The sequence below is a fragment of the Heterodontus francisci genome, chromosome 41, assembly GCF_036365525.1.
Source record: "Heterodontus francisci isolate sHetFra1 chromosome 41, sHetFra1.hap1, whole genome shotgun sequence".
NCBI classification, from domain to species: Eukaryota; Metazoa; Chordata; class Chondrichthyes; order Heterodontiformes; family Heterodontidae; genus Heterodontus; species Heterodontus francisci.
The window spans coordinates 19,265,206-19,288,749 of record NC_090411.1 but is presented as its reverse complement, the minus strand read 5'-3'; the positions used below and the strand labels follow the sequence as shown (position 1 = coordinate 19,288,749).

Sequence of the window (23,544 nt, the reverse complement as noted above, 5' to 3'; positions counted from 1 at the left end):
AACCAATCAGCTATGAGAAGTTTGCGCATGAGCGTTTATGGCGTGTGCGGCGAGGAGAGAAAACGCTCCGCCCACTCCGTTCCGTCATAATGCCCCGCCCCCACATAGCAACCCGCCTCACACAATGACATGCCCCCAGCCTGCGTTGTCATAATGCCCCGCCCCACACCGTCACAGCGCCACCTGCAGGGAGGTTGCTGCCAGGTTTGCTGACCGAGTTCCGGGTTTGCAATGGACGCCATTACATCATCTCCCAGCTTATTGGTTTAGGGTCAACTCAGCAAATCAAATTGTTTTATTCTATGGAATTTAACTTTGGGGAGTTGTCAGGTTATAACATAGAAAATAGGAGCAGGAGTTGGTTATTTGGCCCTTCGAGCCTGCTCCACCATTCATTATGATCATGGCTGATCATCCAATTCAGTAACCTGTTCCCACTTTTGCCCCATACCCTTTGATCCCTTTAGACCCAAGAGCTATATCTAACTCCTTCTTGAAAACATACAATGTTTTGGCCTCAACTGCTTTCTGTGGTAGTGAATTCCACAGGCTCACCACTGTCTGGATGAAGAAATTTCTTCTCATCTCAGTCCTGAAAGGTTTACCCCGTATCCTTAGACTAGAAAGAGGATGTAGATAGGAACTTAGAGAGAGAGAGTGTGAGGTTCTTGAGCAAATTGTCATCGGGAGTGACAAGGTATTGGAGGTTTTGGAAGGCTTACAAGTGGATAAATCTCCAGGTCTGGATGATTTGTGTCCCAGGATGCTGTGGGAGGTGAGGGTGGAGATTGCAGGGGCTCTGACCCTAATTTTTAATTCCTCTCTGGCCACGGGGGAGGTGCCAGAAGACTGGAGAACAGCTAATATAGTCCCACTATTTAAGAAAGGTTGTAGAAATAAGCCAGGGAACTACAGACCAGTGAGTCTCACGTCAGTGGTAGGGAAACTATTGGAGAAAATTCTGAAGGAGAGAATCTATCTCCACTTGGAGAGGCAAAATTTGATTAGGAATAGTCAGCATAGCCTTGTCAGAGGGAGGTCATGCCTAACAAATTTGATTGAATTTTTTGAGCATGTGACCAGGTGTGTAGATGAGGGTAGTGCAGTTGATGTAGTTTACATGGATTTCAGCAAAGCCTTTGACAAGGTCCCACATGGGAGACTTATCAAGAAAGCAAATGCACATGGGATACAAGGTAACTTGATAAGGTGGATTCAAAATTGACAGCTGTAGGAGACAGTGATTCCTGACGGCTGTTTTAGTGACTGGAAGCCAGTGTCCAGTGGCGTACCACAGGGATCTGTGCTGGGTCCCCTATTGTTTGTCATTTATATAAACGACATAGATGACTATGTAGGGGGTAGGATCAGTAAGTTGGCGGATGACACAAAGATTGGCCGAGTGGTTAACAGTGAGGTGGAGTGTCTTAGGTTACAGGAAGATATAGACGGGATGGTCAAATGGGCAGAAAAGTGGCAGATGGAATTTAACACTGTAAAGTGTGAGGTGATACACTTTGGAAGGAGTAATGTGACACGGAAATATTCAATGAATGGTCTGACACTGGGAAGTTCCGAGGAACAAAGGGACCTTGGCGTGTTTGTCCATAGATCTCTGAAGGCAGAAGGGCAGGTTAATAGGGTGGTGAAAAAGGCATATGGGACACTTGCCTTTATCAATCGAGGCATAGATTACAAAAGCAGGGAGGTCATATTGGAGTTGTACAGAACTTTGGTAAGGCCACAGCTGGAGTACTGTGTGCAATTCTGGTCGCCACATTATAGGAAGGATGTGATTGCATTGGAGGGGGTGCAGAGGCGATTCACCAGGATATTGCCTGGGATGGAACATTTAAGCTATGAAGAGAGGTTGGATAGGCTTAGGTTGTTTTCACTGGAGCAGAGAAGACTGAGGGGTGACCTGATCGAGGTGTACAAGATTATGAGGGGCATGGACAGGGTGGACAGGAATCAGCTGTTCCCCTTAGCTGAAGGGTCAGTTACGAGGGGTCACAAGTTTAAGGTGAGGGGCGGGAGGTTTAAGAGGGATTTGAGGAAGAACTTTTTTACCCAGAGGGTGGTGATGGTCTGGAACGCCCTGCCTGGGAGGGTGGTAGAGGCAGGTTGCCTCACATCCTTTAAAAAGTACCTGGATGAGCACTTGGCACGTCATAACATTGAAGGCAATGGGCCAAGTGCTGGCAAGGATTAGGTAGACAGGTCAGGTGTTTTAATGCATCGGTGCAGACTCGATGGGCTGAAGGGACTCTTCTGCACTGTATTATTCTGTGATTCTGAAAGATTCCATGGCATTACTTGAAGAAAGTGGGTGATTGCCAACAACAGATTGACTGGCCATTTGTTCATTCACTGCTTGTGGGGCCTTGTTCTATTGGTCCACATAAGTGACTGGACTTGAGTTATAAAATGGCTTGAGGAACTAAGTTGCTATATAATGCAAGTTCTTTCTTTTCATGTTGAAATATTTTAAAGTGCCTCACCCAATGCACTACCTTTAAAGTAGAATCATAGAATGAGAGCACTGAAGGAGGCCATTTGACCCATCGTGTTGGTGCTGGCTCTTTGAAAGAGCTATCCAGGTAGCTATTCCACTACTCTTTACTGCAGCCCTGTAAATTTTATCCCTTCAGATATTTATCCAACTCCCTTTTGAATCTGCTTCCATCACCCTTTCAATTAATTCAAAATCGGTGTAAAATTTCACGGCATCTGATTATTTGCCGACGTAGTGACTGTTATGTAGAGAAATGCAGCACAATCTGCACCAGCGACATGTCACAAAGATACACAAATAGAGGATAAAAATATAAGATGTAAACGGTTGTAGTTATAAATTTTATTTCAAATATAAAAGAAAATCAGCAAAGCACTCTGAAATGCTTTTGCCTTTTAAACACACTCAGACAGAATACTGATGGTAAAAGTTGTTTTAATCTGTGCAAAGTTTTCTTTCATTTCCACTAAAGTTGTCTTTCACATTTTTCTTTTAAATTTTACCCACACGTGGAAATGTAGGACAAAAAAAATTGCCAAAAAAAAACTTTCCAGTGATTACTTGCAGAAATAAAAACCGCTGAGTTTTCAATATGCACTGCCCCTGATGGAGGGAGCAGTGAGCGCTCACCAACCTCCCAATGGGATAACCAAGATCCAAGGAGCTGAGGTAAGGGAGAGGGAAATTGTAAACAGATAAGGTTTGGTAGCCCAATGATTATTATGGTCCAGTAACCCAAAGATTGCAAACTCATGGCAAGTTGTGAAATTGAATTCTGCTCCTTTTTGGGCTGGTACTAGGCAACGATGGGCCTACACTGTGGAATTTAAGAGAATGAGAGATGCCATTCTAATGTATAAAATTATTAGAGGGCTTGACAGGGCAGATGCCGAGAGGCTGTCTCCCCTGGCTGGAGAATCTAGAACTTGGGGTCAGTTTTGGGATAAGAGGTTGGCCATTCAGGACTGAGATGAGGAAAAATTTCTTCATTCAGAAAGTTGTGGATCTGTAGAATGCTCTACCGCAGAGGGCTGTGGATGCTCAATGAGTAATTCAAACTAAGATTGATAGATTTTGGGGCACGAAAGGAATCAAGGAATATGGGGACAGGCACGAAAGTGGAGTTGATGTAGAAGTTGAGCCATGATCTTACTGAATGTCAAAGGAGGCTCTACGGGCTGTATGGTCTACTACTGCTCCTATTTCTTATATTCTTATAATAACGACCGTGACAGCTGTCGGACTGTTGTAAAAACCAATTAATTCACTAACATGCTGAAAGGTCACAGAACTGAAAATGTGAGCCGTTTCTCTCTCTATAAATACTGCCAGACCTGCTGCGTATTTCCAGCATTTTCTGTTTTTATTTCAGATTTCCAGCATATGTCTTATTTTGCTTTTTAATTCACTTAGTTTGGCCTGAGTCCAGTTGACTCTTAATGCCTTCCTGGCATCTAGGGATGGGCAACATAGCATTCCAAGAACAGATAAATGCCTCTGGAGTTGAGAGAAGGCATATTCCATGTGCTTACCTATTACACAATGAATATGGGTGGTGTGTTATGACTTCACGCATCATGAATCACACTGCTGCGGAAAATTCTGATCAAAAACTTAGCGTATCTATTGGCGGTTAAGATGAATCATCGTTGCTTGCACTTCACTTACTTAAAAAAAACACTACAGCAAGGGCTGAATTGTATTGCTTGTGGGAGGGATCAGCGGCCTGTGATGTACAACCTCTTTCACTGCCTTGATGCATTGACTTGCCTGTCAGGCATGCAAATTTTATACTACTCAGCCATTGGAATGAATTTCCAGTGTGTCCACAACCCATCACTTTGATAAGAATGGAAACTCCTTCATATAGTTCGTACTAAATATATGTTCACCCTGAAACGAAGGAGTAATTTATTTATTAAATTATACTTTGAAGGCTGTGAGGTTATTTTTGACACCTGACACTGAGATTTCTTAAGACATTTTGATCCTTACAAGTGGAACCAATTGGATAGCACTTTAAAAGAGACTGCACAGGCATGATGGACCAAATGGCCTCCTTCTGACTCTTACGAAATGTGAATTAGTATGACCCAGGTGTCATCAATTGAAATCGAATTAACAAAAGTACCCCATTTTTAAAGGGGCACAAACAATAGACTCCCAATTATAAGTAGAGCAAGAGGATGCAGTCATGTTGACTATATCAGTCTCATTCTCTAACTGTAACACCAAGAGGCAGGTCCTGTCAATAGATAGCTCTGTACTGTATATACTTGTTAGCTGTTAATAAACCTGTTTTGAGATCTTCAATCAACTGAACTCCACATATCTCATTTATGTTGCAACAGACAACATAAAAAGTTTCTCAATACAGTGTCCACTGCGGACTCCAGTCCCTCTGGCACGCAGTGCTCACAAAAGGAATGGCCTCCGTCTGTGCTGTAAGATTCTGTGATACAAAATGTTGTGGGTGGAGTTTACAAGCTATTAATCTGAGATTGCACAGTAACTAATACATTGATCACTGAACAACACCGGGCTGTCTTACACACTATGCTGTGAGGTGCACACAGAACCTGCTGCAATTCTCAGGATCCTTAAGGATACGGCAATTGCTAACCATTCAATACAGAACAGTTCCTTAAGGATATGGTCAACTATTGTGAGGGTGCAGATAAAAAATAAACTAAATGATGGAAGTATGAACTAAAATCAGATAATGTAGGGGAATCTCTGTCAGGCTATAAAAGGTTCTGATGTATCCTGAGTCATTAAACATTATTCTCTGTTTCAGATGCTAGCTGTACTGCTGTGGATTTCCAGCTTTTCTTCAATTTATTTGTAAAGAAGGATAAATATAATTTAAGGACTGACAAGAGAAAAATAAAATGAAGAGTAAGGAATATTCCAATGTTATTCCAGTGAGCTGCTCTGAAGAGCATGCTCAGTCCCCCAATTCCAAATTTCAAAAGCATTATTGCAGCGTGGGTAGGGGCAGCAGACTCCAGACACATCCCTGTGAGGAGGGAGGGGAAATCAGGAGAGATACCCCCAGATCCGCTGTCTCACACGTCCCAAATTGCAGCACTGCTGTAGGCCACTGCTTCATCCTGCTGGCTACAGATAGAGAGGGGCTCAGGGAAAGCAAGAATGGGGAGAGGACAAATTTACTTTAAGATGGACTTTTCTTCCTTCTCACAAAAAAAAGCAAATGAAATATAAACAAAAGCACTAGAATTTAATGTTTTGTTTCGGAACGAACTTCGTCAATACTAATTATAAAAGTACCATTCACAGGTAACAAAGGAACTCTGTGAGATTAGGGACATCACGATACATAGATTAATGATATGGTACCTGTGGCCAAGAACTCCAATCCTGATTAACAATTGGAATGTAAAGTTGTTTAAAAACTGTTGCTGATGTGCCGGTGTGATGGACTGACACCGAGGTGCGGGTGTGTCGGACTGACACGCTGACATGCAGGTATGTTGGACTGACGCACTGATGTATGGATGTGTCAGGCCAAGGTTATACTTAAACATTTTGGACACAATGGGAACGGATACCAATGGGCAATATCCCCAAATTGCTTCTAAAGCTCTTTACAAACAAGAACTTCCCTCTTCCAAAGGGATGATTTATGCCAATCCTCTGGTGCAGCTGCCATTTGGCACCTAACTAGAGTGGCCCTTCTCTACAAGATGGCGAGTTCTGGAAGATTATTCACCCATATAGGCATCACAGCTCTGTCTGATCCTGATCTCATTCACACATGTACACTTTTCAGCAGGGGCACAGGCAATACTCCCCCTAAGCTGCACCGGTGCATGGCTGCGCAGCAATTGGGAATGTGCCGTGCCGGGAACAAACAGGTTGTGCACAAGCAACATTAAGACGTACGCAAGCATGGCTGCACGTTAATCTTAAAGGGACCACGCCATGCAACAAGCCAGCTACACACAACAGATAGAAGTTAGATTCCAGAGTGGGAACCCTGATTTATTTTTTTCTTCTCTAGCCCAGTGGTGTTGCTGCCAAATCTAGTGACCCAACCACAGCTTTCTGAGTTCAGCTGACTTTGAACAGACCCTTCTAGTCGATACAGTTCAGCACCACACCCAGTGCTTCATTAACAGACAAAGCCAATGGAGGGGGTTTAACAGGTGAGGTCAGACACTAGTTGTATAAATGCCAAGATAATAGGTGGGAGAGATTGCAATGAAAAACAATCGCACTTCTGCAATCAGATGACAAATGTTTGGAAAGGGGTTGGTGGCTTGTGCAGTTTCACACCAAGTGTTCCAGGGGGAGCTGAACGGGTTCCTGGCTGCAGCAGATATCACAAAGTAAAGCTAGATGGGGTATTGGATGATGAGCCTCTTGGTCACTGTGGTCTCCTGGAATCAGTTTCAATTGCATTTGGAAATTGGAGAGGAATTTCCCATATTTATTTTTCCTGAATTGGCCGAGGGCTTTTGTCTTTCTCTGCAGATAGCGTGGTCAGTGCTAGCTAGCTGTCATTGAGGATCATAATGCTCAGTTATCCCGTGACTGTATGGGACAAGCTCGATGCACCAGCTGATCTCTTCTTGTCCATCATTTTAATTTAAAAAGTTCTCAAGTATTCTCCTGTGCCTTGTACCCCACTTACTGCTCTATTATCTATCCTCCAGGATAGAGGATTAAGGATAGGCTGACATACTGTAATATGGTGGCATCCCTGCCTGCCATACAGAGCTACCATCTACTGGAGTGGAGATGCTGGGTTCGCTTGTGATCTTCTCCCTCACTTACAGCATCTTATTATAAATTGATGAAATGGTGAGGTATCCAGTATTCACTGCAAAGAGCTGCTAGTTAATGGCAAGCCCAGATCTGTTCTAATTCAAGCAATTCCTTGGGACAGTCTGCAGAAAGAATGACCGGCCCCTCTTCCGTTATCAGAACGTCATCCTCGATCCGGATTCCTATTCCCCGAAATCTTGGCGGAGCTGATGTGTCATCTTCTGGGATGTAGATTCCTGTGGTGGAAAGAATGATACCAAAAGCAAATTTATCAGAGGCATGGCGAGGGGCAAAGGCTTGAAGTAAAATAGTCACTGTGGTGGAGAACTGGTGCACATGCTGGAGTGTGTGGGAAGATGTAGGTTAGCGTCCTGCAGAGTCAATTCCCAATGTCAAAGTGACTGTTGCAGAGGGCGGGCATTTTCCTGGAGGGAAGGAGGGAGGGGGAGAGAGAAGAGAGTGAGGGAGAGGGAAAAAGACAGAAAAAAGTAAGAATGAAAAAAGTAAACAGAAAGAGGACCAGCTCTGGTGCTTCTTTCATTGGGAGCTTTAACTTGTAGATCAAGTTAAGATATACATATTACTTGGAGGTCGGGGCCTCAAACAGAGAGAGAGAGGGAGACCAGGAGAGGGAGACAAAGGGTCAGCGATGTCAATGGATGGTGTTTCAGAAAGATGTAAATGCCGCCTTGGAAAGATCTACTTAAGATATAACTTCTTTACACAGAGAGTACCAAAGATCTGGAGCAGTTTAAAGCAGGAAAGCTGTAGAAGTGGAGACCCTTATAAACTTTAAGAGGGTAAATAATTGAGACAGGGCTGTGAAGAGTATGACAGGTAAAGTTGAATAAATTCTGTTTCTCTATGAGTCAGCGACCTTCTGGACTGGCCCATCCTCTGCAGTCCTTTATTCCTGGGACATATGGGGAAGGGTGTGGGGTTAGTTAGTATGAACAGTATCTTTAGGTAAACAGTCTCCCAAAGTCTAATGGTCTTTTAACAGCTTTCTTTTTCTGTACTAAATGTGGAACTGATCCCCTCAGGCTACAAAGACAGCAATGGGGGTGGGGAATGGTTGGGGGGGGGGGGGGTGATGGGGGGTGGTGGGGGGCAGAATCTCAGTGACATTGTTAGTTATATTTTGCTGCTTTTATTGGAGACATTGCTGGAGCTTTGGCCATGAGCTCTGTTCGTTGTGGTTCGTAAACACTCTTTTTAAATAGACTCTGTAGACTGTTTGCTGTAGATTGAGAGACAAATTAGTCTGACTGTAACAAGATTGTTAATTGAAGTGAACCTGATGTCTATATTGTGGGTTATGATTGAACATAGGTTAGAATATGGGTCGAGACAGTCTGCAAAACCAGGTATGAGGCGTTCATCCTGATCATTGACGTTGTACTGTGCAGGACTCAGCTTTATAAACTTGCCGCTGGTCCTAAGTTTCTTACCGGGTTCGATGGTCACCACCATCCCAGGCTGCAGGGCTTTGGACCGTGAGATGTCTGGTGTGTCGTGGACATCCATCCCCAGGTAATGTCCCACGTGATGTGGGCAGTAATTCTGAACAGTCTGCAGGGACATAGGATGAAACATTGTTCAATGGCTAGGCCAAAATTTCAATGTCCAAAATGTGTTATGTTTGTTTAAAAAAAAAGCGGCGATTCTCCTACTGGCGTAAGAAAATAATTTTTTTATTGATACAGTGCCTTTCACATCCTCAGGATATTCCAAAGCACTTCAAAGATAATGAATTACTTTTAAATTGCAGTTACAAGTGTCATAAATATAAGATAAGCCATAATAAATATAACCAATCCAATAAGGAATTCAGGAGAAACTTCTTTATCCAGAGTGGCGAGAATGTGGAACCACCACAGGGAGTAGTTAATGCATAGATGGATTTAAGGGGAAGCTAGATAAGTACACAAGGGAGAAATAAATAGAAGGTTATACCAATAAGATGCGGTGAAGAGGGGAGGCAGGAGACTTGTGTGGAGCATAAACACTGGTAAGGACCAGCTGGGCTGAATGGCCTGTTTCTGTGCTGTAAATACTACCCAACTTATACACAGCATGATCCCACAAACAGCAAATGAGGTAAATGTACATAATGTTTTCTTTTTTGCACTAGAATATGAATGTCAGAGATCTGAAATAAAAAGGGAGAAATACACAAAGTTATCTCTGATAAAGAATCTCAACCAAAACATTAATCTAATTTTTGTTTTTCAGATGCTGACTGACCTGCTATATACTTCCAGTACTTGGTGTTTTTAATTATCGGGTACAAAGTGGCAGTGACAGCAGTCACCCGCCCTGTTCCCTGGAAAATCAGCTGGAATGTCCTGCTCTTTTCCCTAGGCAAATTAGCTGTAGTTCCTTCCTCCAGACTTCTAACCTGTGACTTTTATTGCACTCTCTAATCATTGGATGTGGACAGGACCCATCGAGTGGCGATTTGGGTGAGCTTCTGGAGGGCTGCAGTGCACCTGGGAATGTAGCCCCCCCCCCCCCCCCACCAAACCCCAACAAGGGTTGGTCCCTTGTGGTGAGGAGGGAAGTAAGTTGGAGTTTAATGCAATGGCAGAAACACAGGTATAAAACTATCATTTAGTGCTAACATGCAAACCCCTTGTCCTCCAATCGTTTACAAACTCAACTGTGACTGACTGCAGGGAGCTTAACCTACAGATTATAAATATGTCAGGCATGTTAACCTTGTAAGCATCACGCTGGTTGGAATTCTCCCGCAGGACCTCCATGTCTTTCAGCTTCTGTCCAAGCGCAGTCAGCATGAAAGCGTAGATGTTTTCCAGACTGATTCCAGGCGTGCAGAGACTTAGGCAGGACTTCTGAACGTCAAGGACGGCCTGGTACAGCTCGGACTGAGGCCCCGTGAAGCTACAACAGAACAAATAACTTTTAGGACTTTCCAGCAGTATATAGAGCAAGGTTTTTACATGGCACACATTTTCACAGGAAGCAGGTTAGGAGAATTACATAGAATGTACAGGACAGAACAGGCTATTCTGAACCAATCTATGCTGGTGTTTATGCTTCAAATAAGCTCCTCCCAATCCACTCCAGCTCACCCTTCCAGAATACCCTTCTATTCCTTTCTCCCTCATATGCTTCTCTTAAAATTATTTGCCACCAGCAACTCCACGTAGCAGAAAATTCCGCATTCTAACACTCTGCCTCATACACAAGACGTCTCACACATATAGAACAGCAAGATTATTACTTTTATGTGGGTTTTAAAATTTTTTTCACAACAAATGGACAGATGTGAAATTTGCACAAATAATTCATTTTTGCAATTATTTCTCCTGCCCTTATTGCATCGCTCCAGGTCACACAACACTCCCTCGCTGATAATGGCAGACAGGTGATCAGCTTCCAGGCCACCACTGGCTCCCACGCTCCCGCAGCAAGCACTGATCTTTAGCTGGCACCATTCCCATCAAACAAGAAGATATATCGAACAACAGCCTTGATTTTTATCCTATTGTTACAGATACTGCATACTGCCGTGACTCAACACACCATCCATAATTATACCATCTTTACACAGCATATTTAATAAGGCTGTTTTCAAAGGGCAAACCTACTTTAATTACAATAAGGATGAGCTTTAACTATTAAACAATGAAGCTTTGCTTGAGGTTGGTCCAAGCAGAGAGTTCTGTAACAAAATTTCAATTACATTTTATTTATACATTTTTATTAAGTATTTTCTGGAGGGATAGAATTGAAATACAGATGTTATAGAGCCTTGATTAGCTCACACATAGGATACTGTTCTGGTCTCCATATTACTAAAAGGATATTGAGGCACTGGAGAAGATGCAAAAATTTTTACAAAGACGCTACCAAAACTGAGAGGTTATGCCTATCAGGAAAGACTGAACAGGCTGGGTTCTCTTTTCTAGAAAAGAGAAGGCTGAGGGGTGACCTGATACAGACCTTTAAATTATGAAGGGGTTTGATAGGGTGGACGTAGAGAAAATGTTTCCACTGTGGGGTGGGCGAAGTCCAAAACTAGAGGCCATAAATGCACGATAGTCACTAATAAATCCAATAAGGAATTCAGAGAAACTTCTTTTACCTAGAGAATGGTTACAATGTGGAACTTGCTACCACAGTCGTTGAGGTGAATAGCATAGATGCACTCAGAGTCACTTATGGCACAGAAAGAGGCCATTTGGCCCATCAAGTCCATGCCGCTCTCTGTGGAGAAATCCAGTCAGTCCCACTCCCCCACTTGATCCCCATAGCCCTGCAAGTATATTTCCTACAAGTGCCCATCCAATTTCCTTTTGAAATCATTGATTTCTCCGCTTCCACCATCCTCGTGGACAGTGGGTTTATCATTCACTGCGCAAAAAAAAGTTCTTCCTCATATTCCCCCTGCATCTCTTTCCCAAAACCTTCAATCTGTGTCCCCTAGTCCTTGTACCATCAGTGAATGGGAACAGCTTTTCCATGTCTAACTTATCTAAGTCTGTCATAATCTTGTACACCACTATCAAATATTCTCTCAATCTCTTTTGCCCCAAGGAAAACAACCCCAGCTTTTCCAACCTAATTTTGTAACTAAAATTCCCCATCCTTGGAGCCACTCTGGTGAATCTCCTCTGCATACTCTCAAGGGCCCTCACATTCTTCCTAAAGTGTGCTAACCAGAACTGGATGCAATACTCTAGTAGGGGCCTAACCAGAGCTTTATAAAGGTTTGGCATAACTTCCCTGCTTTTGTACTCAATGCCTCTATTTATGAAGCCCAAGATCCCATTTGCTTTGCTAACCACTCTCTCAATATGTCCTTCAAAGATGTGCATGCATCCCCAGGTCCCTCTGTTCCTGCACTCTCTTTGGAACAGTGCCCTCATCTATCACTTCTACCAAAATCCATCATCTCACACTTGTCTGTATCAGATTCCATCAGCTACTTGTCTGCCCAATCTGCTAGCCTGTTGTAGGTGGTTGGTATCATCATTTAAGGGGAAGCTAGATAAGTACATGAAGGAGAAAGGAATAAGAAGGTTATGTTGATAGGGTGAGATGAAGCAGGGTGGGAGGAGGCTCTTGTGGAGCATAAACATTGATATGGACCTGTCGGGTGGCCTAATTCTGTGCTGTAAATTCACATATATAGAATATAACAATGCTGATTAGCTGCAGAAAACAACCTTCCACTCCTCCCCTGTAGCCACTGGCTCAGGCTGGGGGTCTAGTGCCACAGACACCAGTGGCCACCTTTACCTCAGCAATCCTCGTGTTTACGCCCAGTGAACGTTTGCTCTTCAACTGAATCACGACAAGAATCCGATCCTATCCACACATGTACATTTCCCAATTGGGGAGGTCACTGGTTAGGAAATGGGAGTGGGAATCCTGGATGAGTTTTCCTCTCCATTACCTAGTTTCACTCAGGGATGTGAGTGGCTCCAATGCTGTCTTGGCTGAGACCTGGTAACTTAGGGGCTGAAGGTTCTCACCTGGACAGCTGGGTTCCAAACAATGTATTGCAGTTGCCAAATGATTTATCAGACGGCTGGAGGTTACCTTATAATATGCCTCATTAGACATTAAGGACCAATTTTCCTGCAGCACACAGACATCAGTACTCTATGTAGAAGTGCACTGGAATAGGGATGGTGTCAATTCTCTGTGCCCTGATTTCCTTTCAGGGAATATTGCATGGCAAAGGCAGGCACTAAGGCCCCATGTTAGGTGCAGTAATGACAGAACCTGCAGAGGGCTCAGACATGCCTGACCTTCTGGCAGAAATCTATCGAGAAGCACTCCAGAAATAACTGTCGGCTGAGTGCCCCTGAGATGTGATTTTTATCACAAAATGATTGTTCAAGTGGCAATGTAAAGGATCAAAATTTTGTGGCAGTAAAGAGAGGCCGTTGAACAGCTGTTGCAAGAGGTAGAGCAGAGAAGGGAGGCCCCGTTTCCCCATCAGAAATGAAGGCTTTGAAGGCAGGGTAAGACATGGCTGAGGCCATTAATAGCACGGAACCAAGGATATGGCAGCAATGCATGAAATTGTTTAAGAACCTCACCAGGAAGCGGAAAGTAATTGTGAACCTTTATACAAATTTTTAAATGTTCGTCAGCCATGTTGCAACTACCCCATGTTTCCCATCACTCAGTTAACCTAGCACCATATAAAGTCTTGCATTTATATAGCACCTTTCACAATCTCAGGATGTCCCAAAGCTCCTTACAGCCAATCAAATACTTTTTGAAGTGTAGTCATTGTTGTATTGTAGGAAATGCAGCAGTCAATTTGTGCAAAGTAACCTTCCACAAACAGCAATGATCATGACCAGATGATCTGTTTTCATGGTGTTGGAAGAGGGATAAATATTGGCCAGAACTGGGGAGAACTCCCCTGCTCTTCTTCTGGATGGTGCTATGAGAACATTGATGTCCACCTGCGACGGCAGACAGGACCACGGTTTAATGTCTCATCTTAAAGATGGCACCTCCAACTAAAGGCCTGCTACCCGACTGAACCCGACAGGACCCGACGACATGTGTCGGGCCGGATCGGACACACACTATCACTGACTTCATGACTTTAATGTTAATTTACGTTTTGGACTTAAAGGTGGTTTTGTTAGTTATTTTAAGCTTGTGCAGGTAAGGAACAAAGTGAAAAACGGAAGGTAGGTTAACTGATGGTTGGGTCGGGCGCGGGAAAAAATGGAAGGACTCGGGCTGGATGGGGTTCTGCTGGGCTCGGGTTGGGTCTCATTTGCAGACCCAAGCAGGCTTTTACCTCCAACTGCGTAGCACTGGACTGTCAGCCTGGCATTTGTGCTCAAGTCTCCGGAGCAGATGGTAAGGAAAGTATGTTCTTATGCACAATAAAGACTGACTCACTAATTAGAATGCACTATCTCCACACAAGTGGAGCAAATGTATGAAAGATCAGTAAAGCAACAGCCATCACATAACTGCAGTTACTATTGAATACAAAGGTACTATAATATAGCAGAGGATAACAATGCTGCAGAAAGTCACGGAAGTCTTATAATATACATCTGTTGAAAGTGGCATTGAGAAGACGACAGGACACAGCTACAGATCAGAAAGTCAGCCCACGTTTGAGGAAAGGACATGCCGAAAATCTGATGGTCTTCCAGTGTGAAGAGTTGTCTACGGCCGAAAGTTGCAGACTGGCAGATTCCAAGGACCAGGACTACATGCTGAGGGATGCACTAAAACTTGGGGCAGCCGCCGCAAAGGCTCAATGGAGAAAGACCACAGTCCAATCCCTCCCACCACAGTACACCAAGGGGCTGGAACCCATGTAAACCTCCTCGGGCTGTACGTATAAAGAAAATGTTTTATTGTAATGTAAGTGTAATGTACTATATTTTATGCACCTAAGGGTGGATAGCAAGAAGCTTTTTCCCAGAGTGGGGGTTTCAATTACGAGAGGACACGAGTTCAAAGTGAAAGGGGAAAAGTTTAGGGGGGATATGCGTGGAAAGTTCTTTACGCAGAGGGTGGTGGGCACCTGGAACGCATTGCCAGCGGAGGTGGTAGATGCGGGCACGATGGAGTCTTTTAAGATGTATCTAGACAGATACATGAATGGGCAGGAAGAAAAGAGATACAGAAGCTTAGAAAATAGGCGACATGTTTAGAGAGAGGCTCTGGATCGGCGCAGGCTTGGAGGGCCGAAGGGCCTGTTCCTGTGCTGTAATTATCTTTGTTCTTTGTTTTAAATGATCGGTACTGTACCATTCGGATTATATTGTATGTACCTTTATATTTAAAGAATACAGTACAATTTTGAAACCAAAGAAAAGATCTCTGGCAACCGAATTTGAAAGCTGACAGGCATTTTCCCACTGAAGATTTGTTCTTCACTTTCCATCCTTCTCTCCCAGTCCTGGGCAATGATTCTTTGAGTACTGAAAATACCTGGTTTCTCCTCTTTTGTTCCTTGGTGCTCAGTAATTCCACAGAGATAAATGTTAACATTCAAGACCTTTATGTACAGATGGAAAAGATGATGGAACCCATAGCTCCCATTCATCTCCCTCCCTGTATGTTTGCCCCTTTTTATGTCTTCACAGGAACAGTAGAGGAAAGAGATGGCCAATCTTCCACTGAACCTGCAAGAAGCTGTCATCAGGCACCTGTCACAATTCCAAAACTCCAAGACTTGGCTTGCGGCAGCCCAGTTACACGCACTTGCCTACTTCCACCTCCATAACATCATCTGATTCCACACCACCTCGACTCATGGCTGCTGAAACCCTCATCTGTGCTTTTGTTACCTCTAGCCTTGACTATTCCAATGCTCTCCTGGGCGTCTGCCCACCTTGCACGCTCTGTAAACTTGAGCTCATTCAAAACCCTGCTGCACCGATCCTAACTCGCAACAAGTCCCATTCACCCATCACCCCTATACTTACTGACACATATTACCTCTCAGTCCGGCCGCACCACAATTCTAAAATTCCCATCCTTGTTTTCAATCCCTCCACAGCCTTGTCCCTCCTATCTGAGGAATCTCCTCCGGCCCCACTACCCTCCGCGATCTTTACGCTCCTCCAATTCTGGCCTCTTGCGCATCCCTGATTTTCGTCACTTCACCACTGGCGGCCATGCCTTCTGTTGTTTAGACCTTAATCTCTGAAATTCCCTCCCGATACCTCTCCGCCTCTTTCTCTATCCTACTTTAAGATGTCTCTTGTTCTAATTGCTCTTTATGTGCCTTAGTGTCAAATTTTGTTTGATAATGCTACTATGAAGTGCTTTGGGACATTTTACTACATTAAAGGTGCTATGCAAAGGAAAACTGATACTATGTAGAAATTATGAGGGAGGCACTGTAGAGAAATCACTGAGCATTGGAGAGCAGAAACAGGAAGAGCAAAAGAGTAATAGGGTATTCATAGTAACAGCGATACTCTCAGTAACAGAGCACCCATGGTAATGGGGAAGGACACAGATAACAAGAAAACTCAGTGCCCACAGTAACAGGGGTATTCACAACCACCTGTCAGTTTTGTGACAACTAACTTCCCTCTCCCATACAAAGATCAGGTAGGCGGTTTGCTCCCAGTTGCAGCTGCTCTGCAGGGTGGGAATGCTGCGGCAAGTACTCACCACCTGACTCCCCAACGCCTGTCCACCATCTACAAGGCACAAGTCAGGAGTGTGATGGAATACTCTCCACTTGTCTGGATGAGTGCAGCTCCAACAACACTCAATAAGCTCGACACCATCCAGGACAAAGCAACCCGCTTGATTGGCACTCCATCAACCACCTTCAACATTCACTCCCTCCATCACCAACGCACAGTGGCAGCAATGTACACCATCTCCAAGATGCACTGCAGCAACTCAACAAGGCTCCTTTGCCAGCACCTACCAAACCCACGACCTCTACCAACTAGAAGGACAAGGGCAGCAGATGCATGGGAACACCACCACCTTCATGTTCCACTCCAAGCCTCACACCATCCCGACTTGGAACTATATTGCCGTTCTTTCACTGTCGCTGGGTCAAATTCCCTTCCTAACAGCACTGTGGGTGTACCTACACCCCAAGGACTGCAGCGATTCAAGAAGGCAGCTCAACAGCATCTTCTCAAGAGCAATTCAGGATGCCCACATCCCACGGATGAATTAAAAAAATGGGTTTCCATAGTTGACCCCGAGTGTGAGGGCGAAAATCCTCATTCCAAGAACACCTCTGTAATCTGTTTGTGCGCTTATGTTGGGTGTAGGCAGGTTCAGGATCGGTGCTGATGCCCCTGTGGTTGAATTGTCTGTTGCTACTCAGTGTCCAGGGCAACTTGAGAAATTGCTACCTGGGCAGATTAGCAGAGGATTGCTGGGGCTCACTGGAACATACCTAGCGTGGGGGAATCCCTTTACAAAGGGAGGGAAGAAAATGGGTGGAAATTATAAAAAGAACTCGTGGCCAGGGGGTAAATCCAAACTCAATGTCTCACCTTCTATTTATGGGCCAGACCCGAGTGACATCACTGACGTAGCCAGAATACTCACAGCCTCCATCCAATAAGACCATCTCTCCATCCTGGTGAAAGAGTGGAGTCAGTGGATTAACATAGGAACAGGAGGAGGCCATTCAGCACCTCGAGCCTTTTCTGCCATTCAACATGGCTGATCTGTAGCCTATCTCCATCTACCCATCTTGGTTCTGTAATCCTAACAATCTTGCCTAACAAAAATCTATCTATCTCAATCAGTTTTTAAATTTTCAATTGACTACCCCTCACCTCCCCCCACCCAGCCTCAACAGCTTTCTGTCAGGGAGTGTACCAGACTATCCTTTGTGTGAAGAAGTGCTTCCTAATGTCATTCCTGTATGAACAAGGTCTAATTTTAAGGTTATGCCCTCTTGTTCTGGACTCCCCACAGCACAGGCAATAGTTCCTCTGTATCTGCTCTTTATCTGTACCTACAATTCCTTTAGACAGTTCAATTAAGTCATCCCTTAATCATCGACACTCAAGGGAATAAAAGTCTAGTCTATGCAACCTGTCCTCATTATCATAACTTGCATTTATATGGTGTCTTTAACGTAGTAAAATGTCCCACGGCACTTCACAGGAGCAATATCAAACACATTTTGACACTGAGTCACAAAGAGATACTGGGACAGGTGACCAAAGGAACATAGAGTGAAAAGAAAAGGGAAAAGGAAGTGATTGGCTCAGGTCCACAGCAGCAGCCTGAACACCCATGTGAATGCACACAGAGAACTCAAAGTTATATCTAAGGATAGAGTTGTGGTGTAAAGGAGGGAGCTGCCAGCCCAGGAGCCATCAAAATCCAAGCTTAGGGATGTCACCAGGAATTCCTCACTATGTAACCAGCGAGCTATGAAAGGTGTGCAGAAACGCTCATCTTCTTCAGCATGCACCTATATATAAGGGCCTACTACATTCTTACCTTAATCATCTGGTTATTTTTCACATAATGCAGAGTATTGGAGCGATTGCCGCCAGCTACTACTGGAGGGTAGGCCAGGAAGGCTGCTCCACGAGTTCGACACTCAAAGTCAAACTGCAATTTAAAAATATTATGGAATCACCAGTTATGAAAGACCACTCTCCAATGCATTTAATCTACCTTATACAGAAACCAAATATCTTCCAGGGTTTAACCCTGTACTTAAGTATGATAAACAGACAGCATGCATTTATCTTGAAACAAAACTCAACTTATTAAGCACAATCTGTGTACAGCCATGGAAGTCTGTCTTCCCTTTTAATGGAAAGCCTACAGTGGAGATTCAAACCCTCCACCACGTGTACAAGTACACACAAAATGCAACAGAAGACCATATTTCAAGGCAGGAACATACCTCTGGAGTTCAAATCATGACCCAGTACCCTGACTCACTAAATCACTGACTCCCAGTTTTTGTATCCTGAACCATCCACTTCATGTTCCCCTCTGCTTTTTGTTTTGTCCGCTTGCTTGTTCAGTTTTTGCGCTTTGTTTAGCTGTGCCTCAGTGTATGGAAATCAAGACACAGTACACATTGTCCTATTTTAACCCTGGCTCTGTGCTGGCTTAAAAACTCAAAATAAAATAAAAGGTCATCAATCTGAAATGTTAACTCTTGTTTTCTCTCTCCACAGATGCCATCTGAGCTGCTGGGTATTTCCAGTATTTTCTGTTTTTATGTCCTATTTTAACTCATTGTTTTCCCGGGAGATCAATATTACAGAGTTCCTTTCCTCTCTCTGAGTTCCCTTCATCTTACAATTTACAAAAATTTAAAACTTAAGCTTGATGTCAACTAGGTGTCAGCATGGCTCAGTGGGTAGTATGCTTGCCTCTGATTCAGAAGGTTGTGGGTTCAAGCCCCACTCCAGAAGTGCTGTCTTTCCGATTAGATGTTAAACCAAGGTCCTGTCTACTCTCTCAGATGGATGTAAAAATCCCATGGTACTATTTGAAGAACAGCAGCGGTTCGTCCTGGCAATTATTTATCCCTCAATCAACATCACGAATAAAATGATCCAATCATTATCATAATGCTTTTTTGTGGGACCTCGCTGTATGCAAATTGGCTGCCATGTTTCCTAGATTACAAGTGACTATATTTCAAGAAAGTATTTCATTGGTTACAAAGTGCTTTGGAATATCATTGTCAAAGTGTTCAGGGTAAACGTGTTCCCACAAAGCAAAAAGGTGAGGCGGCCAAATCTAGAGCCCCATGGATGTCAAGGAACCTACAGGGTAAGATAAGCCAGAAAATGAAAGCTTATGTCCGACACCGAGAACTCAATAATACAGAAAGCCGAGAGGAGTATAGAAAGTGGAGGGGTGAAATCAAAAAGGAAATTAGGAAAGCAAAGAGGGCATGAAAGAATATTGGCAAGCAAAATCAAGGTGAACCCAAAGATGTTTTATCAATACATTAAGAGGATAACTAAGGAGAGAGTAGGGCCCACAAAAGACCAAAAAGGTAACCTATGTGTAGGAGCGGAAGATATTGGTATGGTTCTTACTGAATACTTTGCGTCTGTCTTCACAAAAGAGGGGGACGATGCAGATATTATAGTTAAGGAGGAGGAGTGTGAAGTATTGGATGTGATAAACATAGGGAGAGCGGAAGTATTAATGGGATTAGCAACCTCGAAAGTTGATAAATCACCAGGGCCAGATGAAATGTATCCTAGGCTGTTAAAAGAAGCAAGAGAGGAAATAGCAGAGGGTCTGACCATCATTTTCCAGTCCTCGCTGGATACAGGTGTGGTGCCAGAGGATTGGAGAATTGCTAACATTGTACCTCTGTTTAAAAAAGGAGCGAAGGATAGACTGAATAATTACAGGCCAGTCAGTCTAACCTCAGATGTGGGCAAATTATTGGAATCTATTCTGAAAGACAGGATAAACTGTCACTTAGAAAGTCACAGGTTAATCAAGGATAGTCAGCATGGATTTGTTAAGGGAAGATCTTGTTTGACCAACTTGATCGAACTTTTTGAAGAAATAACAAGGAAGATAGATGAGGATAGTGCAGTTGATGTGGTCTACATGGATTTTAGCAAGGTCTCACATGGCAGACTGGTTAAAAAAATAAAATCCCATGGGATTCAGGGAAATGCAGCAAGGTGGATACAAAATTGGCTCAGTGGCAGGAAACAAAGGGTAATTTTTGACGGCTGTTATGGTGACTGTTCCCAGTGGCGTTCCGCAGGGCTCAGTACTGGGTCCCCTGCTTTTTGTGGTGCATATTAACGATTTGGACTTAAATGTAGGGGGCATGATCAAGAAGTTTGCAGACGACACAAAGATTGGCCAAATGGTAGATAGCGAGGACAGCTGTAGGCTGCAGGAAGATATTGATGGTCTGGGCAGAAAAGCGGCAAATGGAATTCAACCTGGAGAAGTGTGAGGTGATGCATTTGGGGAGGATAAACAAGGCAAAGGAATACACGATTAATGGGAAAATACTGAGAAGTGTAGAGTAAGTGAGGGGCCTTGGAGTGAATGTCCACAGATCCCTGAAGATAGCAGGACAGGTCGATAAGGTGGTTAAGAAGGCATATGGAATCCTTTCCTTTATTAGCCGAGGTATAGAATACAAGAGCAGGGAGGTTATGCCGGAACTGTATAACTCATTGGTTAGGCCACAACTTGAAGACTGTGTGCAGTTCTGATCACCTCATTGCAGAAAGGATGTAACTGCACTCAAGAGGGTACAGAGGAGATTTACGAGGATGTTGCCAGGACTGGAAAAATGCAGCTATGAGGAAAGATTGAATAGGCTGGGGTTGTTCTCCTTGGAACAGAGAAGGCTGAGGGGAGATCTGATCCAAATGTACAAAATTTTGAGGAGCCTGGATAGAGTGGAGGTGAAGGGTCTATTCACCTTAGCAGTGAGGTCAGTGACGAGGGGGCATAGATTTAAAGTGATTGGTAGAAAAATTAGAGGGAAGATGAGGAAAAGCTTTTTCACCCAGAGGGTGGGGATGGTCTGGAACTCACTGCCTGAAAGGGTAGTTGAGGCAGAGACCCTCAACTCATTCAAAAGGAGTCTGGATATGCACCTCAAGTGCTGTAAGCTGCAGGGCAACGGACCAATTGCTGGAAGGTGGGATTAGAATAGGTGGATCGTTTCTCGGCCGGCAAAGACACGATGGACCAAGTGGCCCCTTTTCTGTGCCTTGAACTTTCTATGATTCTATGAAAGGTGCTATATAAATACAAATTTTTCTTTCACTTCCTAGTTACTTCATTTTTTTGCTCTTGATGGTGTCCTGGATTACAAATCTGAACCCTTCACTTAAAATTTCTTAAAAGAGAGAAAAAGGTGATATAGATGCTCCTCAACTGGTACCTTATTAAATCTGCAGGTCAGGAGGGCCTCAATGATAATGGTTGCAAGTCAGTGGAGTAAGCAACTTGCTAAGCCTCCTTCGAGAGTACCTTCCAAATCCGTGACCTCTACCACCTAGAGGAACAAGGGCAGCAGTTGCATGGGAACACCACCATCCCCCGCAAGTTCCCCTCCAAGTCACACACCATCCTGACTTGGAACTATAACTGCTGTTCCTCCACTGTTGCTGGGTCAAAAAACCTGGAGCTCCTTCCCAAACAGCATTGTGGGTGTACCTCCTATATGGACTGCAGCGCTTCAAGAAGATGGCTCACCACCGCCTTCTTAACAGCAATTAAGGATGGGCCACAAATGCCAGTGACACTCACATCCCATGAAAGAACTCTTCCTGTTTGAGTCAGAATATTGCAACGTCACGGGTATGATTAAAAACAAATTTTATAATCTTAGCAGTGAAAATTCAATCTTAATTCACCAGAAATTGCTCCATGTGCAACTGCTGATCATCAGTTCATCCTCTACCAATTGAAATTAATGTGAATTAATTTAATGGTGGTGGAAACAGATTTAATAGTAACTTTCAAAAGGGAACTGGATAAATATTTGAAGGGAAAAATTTTGTATGGTTATGGAAAAAGGGTAGGGGAATGGAACTAAATGGATAGTTCCACCAAACAGGAACAGGAGCAATGGGCCGAATGGGCTCCTTCTGTGCTGAATGAATCGATACAATTGATAAGACACCCCATTCATTGGTATACTTGTTCCGTGTATGTCTGGCTGCTACATATTATAAAAGCATCCACAAAGAATCTTTGCTGCTTACCTTTGCATAAAGATAGGCCTCATCAAGTGGAGCCTTGGAAGAAAACATTGTGCTGATGAATGCCTGAAAATAAACAGCCAGCTTTGAATCAGCTCTTTAGTAATCTGGAAACTTTGCAAACTACAGAGCAGCAGAAACAGAACAACTTAATCTCAGGCCCACAGCGTGCAGTGTTTTTACCCAGAGAGGCACTGAGGTAGGAATTGGTCCACGTTCTGCCCTTTTTCGGGAGTAAAGCACACACATTTAGCAGTGGATGACAATGTCCCAATTTGAGCAGGTATTGGTCCCAGTGCGAAATTTGTGGTGCGCATTTTTTTTTAGGAATTCCAGACAGATGGTTATCCCCTTGCATTTGTTAATGAGACCCCGCCTGAAATTGGGTGTCCTAGATGCAGCCGGAACTGGGCCTAATGTGTTCAAGATAACCAGATCTATATTGAATCTAACCAACGATCCTTAAAGGAGCTGCTGCATACCAAATGGTTACGTTTCCTGGCTTCACCACAGTCCAGAAGCTGTCAGCAACCCCCCACAACCCCCTCCCCCTCACTAGCCAAGGGAAATTCATGCCTGCTTTGCCAGCAAGCTACCTGGGGATGTCCAGCAGACATTAGCTGTTCATCAGTCTAACTTAGATGAGGTCCAAGGTCCAGTTTCAATCAGGCCTCGGGCCTACTTGTTCCACTGCAGGGATCATTCTCTGCACACAGCTCGTGCCTGTGATTTCAACCTCATTATGTCTCTTGTCACACCTACATTTAAAAGTCTGCCTGGAACTCACTATCCTTTGGTGGGACAGGTAGTCAACTGAGACTCAAAGCAGACTTGGATCTCTCAGTCTGCAAAGCACCAGGCACACTGGCACTTGCTGTATCTTAATAAGCTTATTACAATAGCCCAAACACTTGGCTTCACGTGAGGGTTGTTGCTTGAGCATAAGGAATATCTTTTGTAGGAATTAGCAGGATTGCTAATGATGTTCATTGAGCACCTTTGTGATTAATTCACCATGCCCATTGTGAAGCTGAGTCAGAGAGACCA

General features: G+C 43.9%; 1 protein-coding gene across 3 annotated transcripts in view; it reads right to left on the bottom strand.

The window, feature by feature from the left end:
• Positions 1-5,735: 5,735 nt before the first annotated feature.
• Positions 5,736-23,544, bottom strand: part of xpnpep3 (X-prolyl aminopeptidase 3, mitochondrial) — a 33,393-nt gene continuing 15,584 nt past the window's right edge. For 2 of the 3 annotated variants that reach the window (XM_068019404.1, XM_068019405.1), the window contains exons 5-10: positions 22,501-22,563; positions 18,269-18,382; positions 17,305-17,390; positions 10,027-10,210; positions 8,758-8,878; positions 5,736-7,542 (exon numbers count right to left, since the gene is read on the bottom strand). In XM_068019404.1, the coding sequence (XP_067875505.1) occupies positions 7,379-7,542; positions 8,758-8,878; positions 10,027-10,210; positions 17,305-17,390; positions 18,269-18,382; positions 22,501-22,563 (732 nt within the window). In that variant the 3' untranslated portion in view covers positions 5,736-7,378. Of the gene's footprint in view, positions 7,543-8,757; positions 8,879-9,262; positions 9,459-10,026; positions 10,211-17,304; positions 17,391-18,268; positions 18,383-22,500; positions 22,564-23,544 lie in introns of those variants that run through there. The other variant, XR_010969834.1, reaches the window with a different exon arrangement.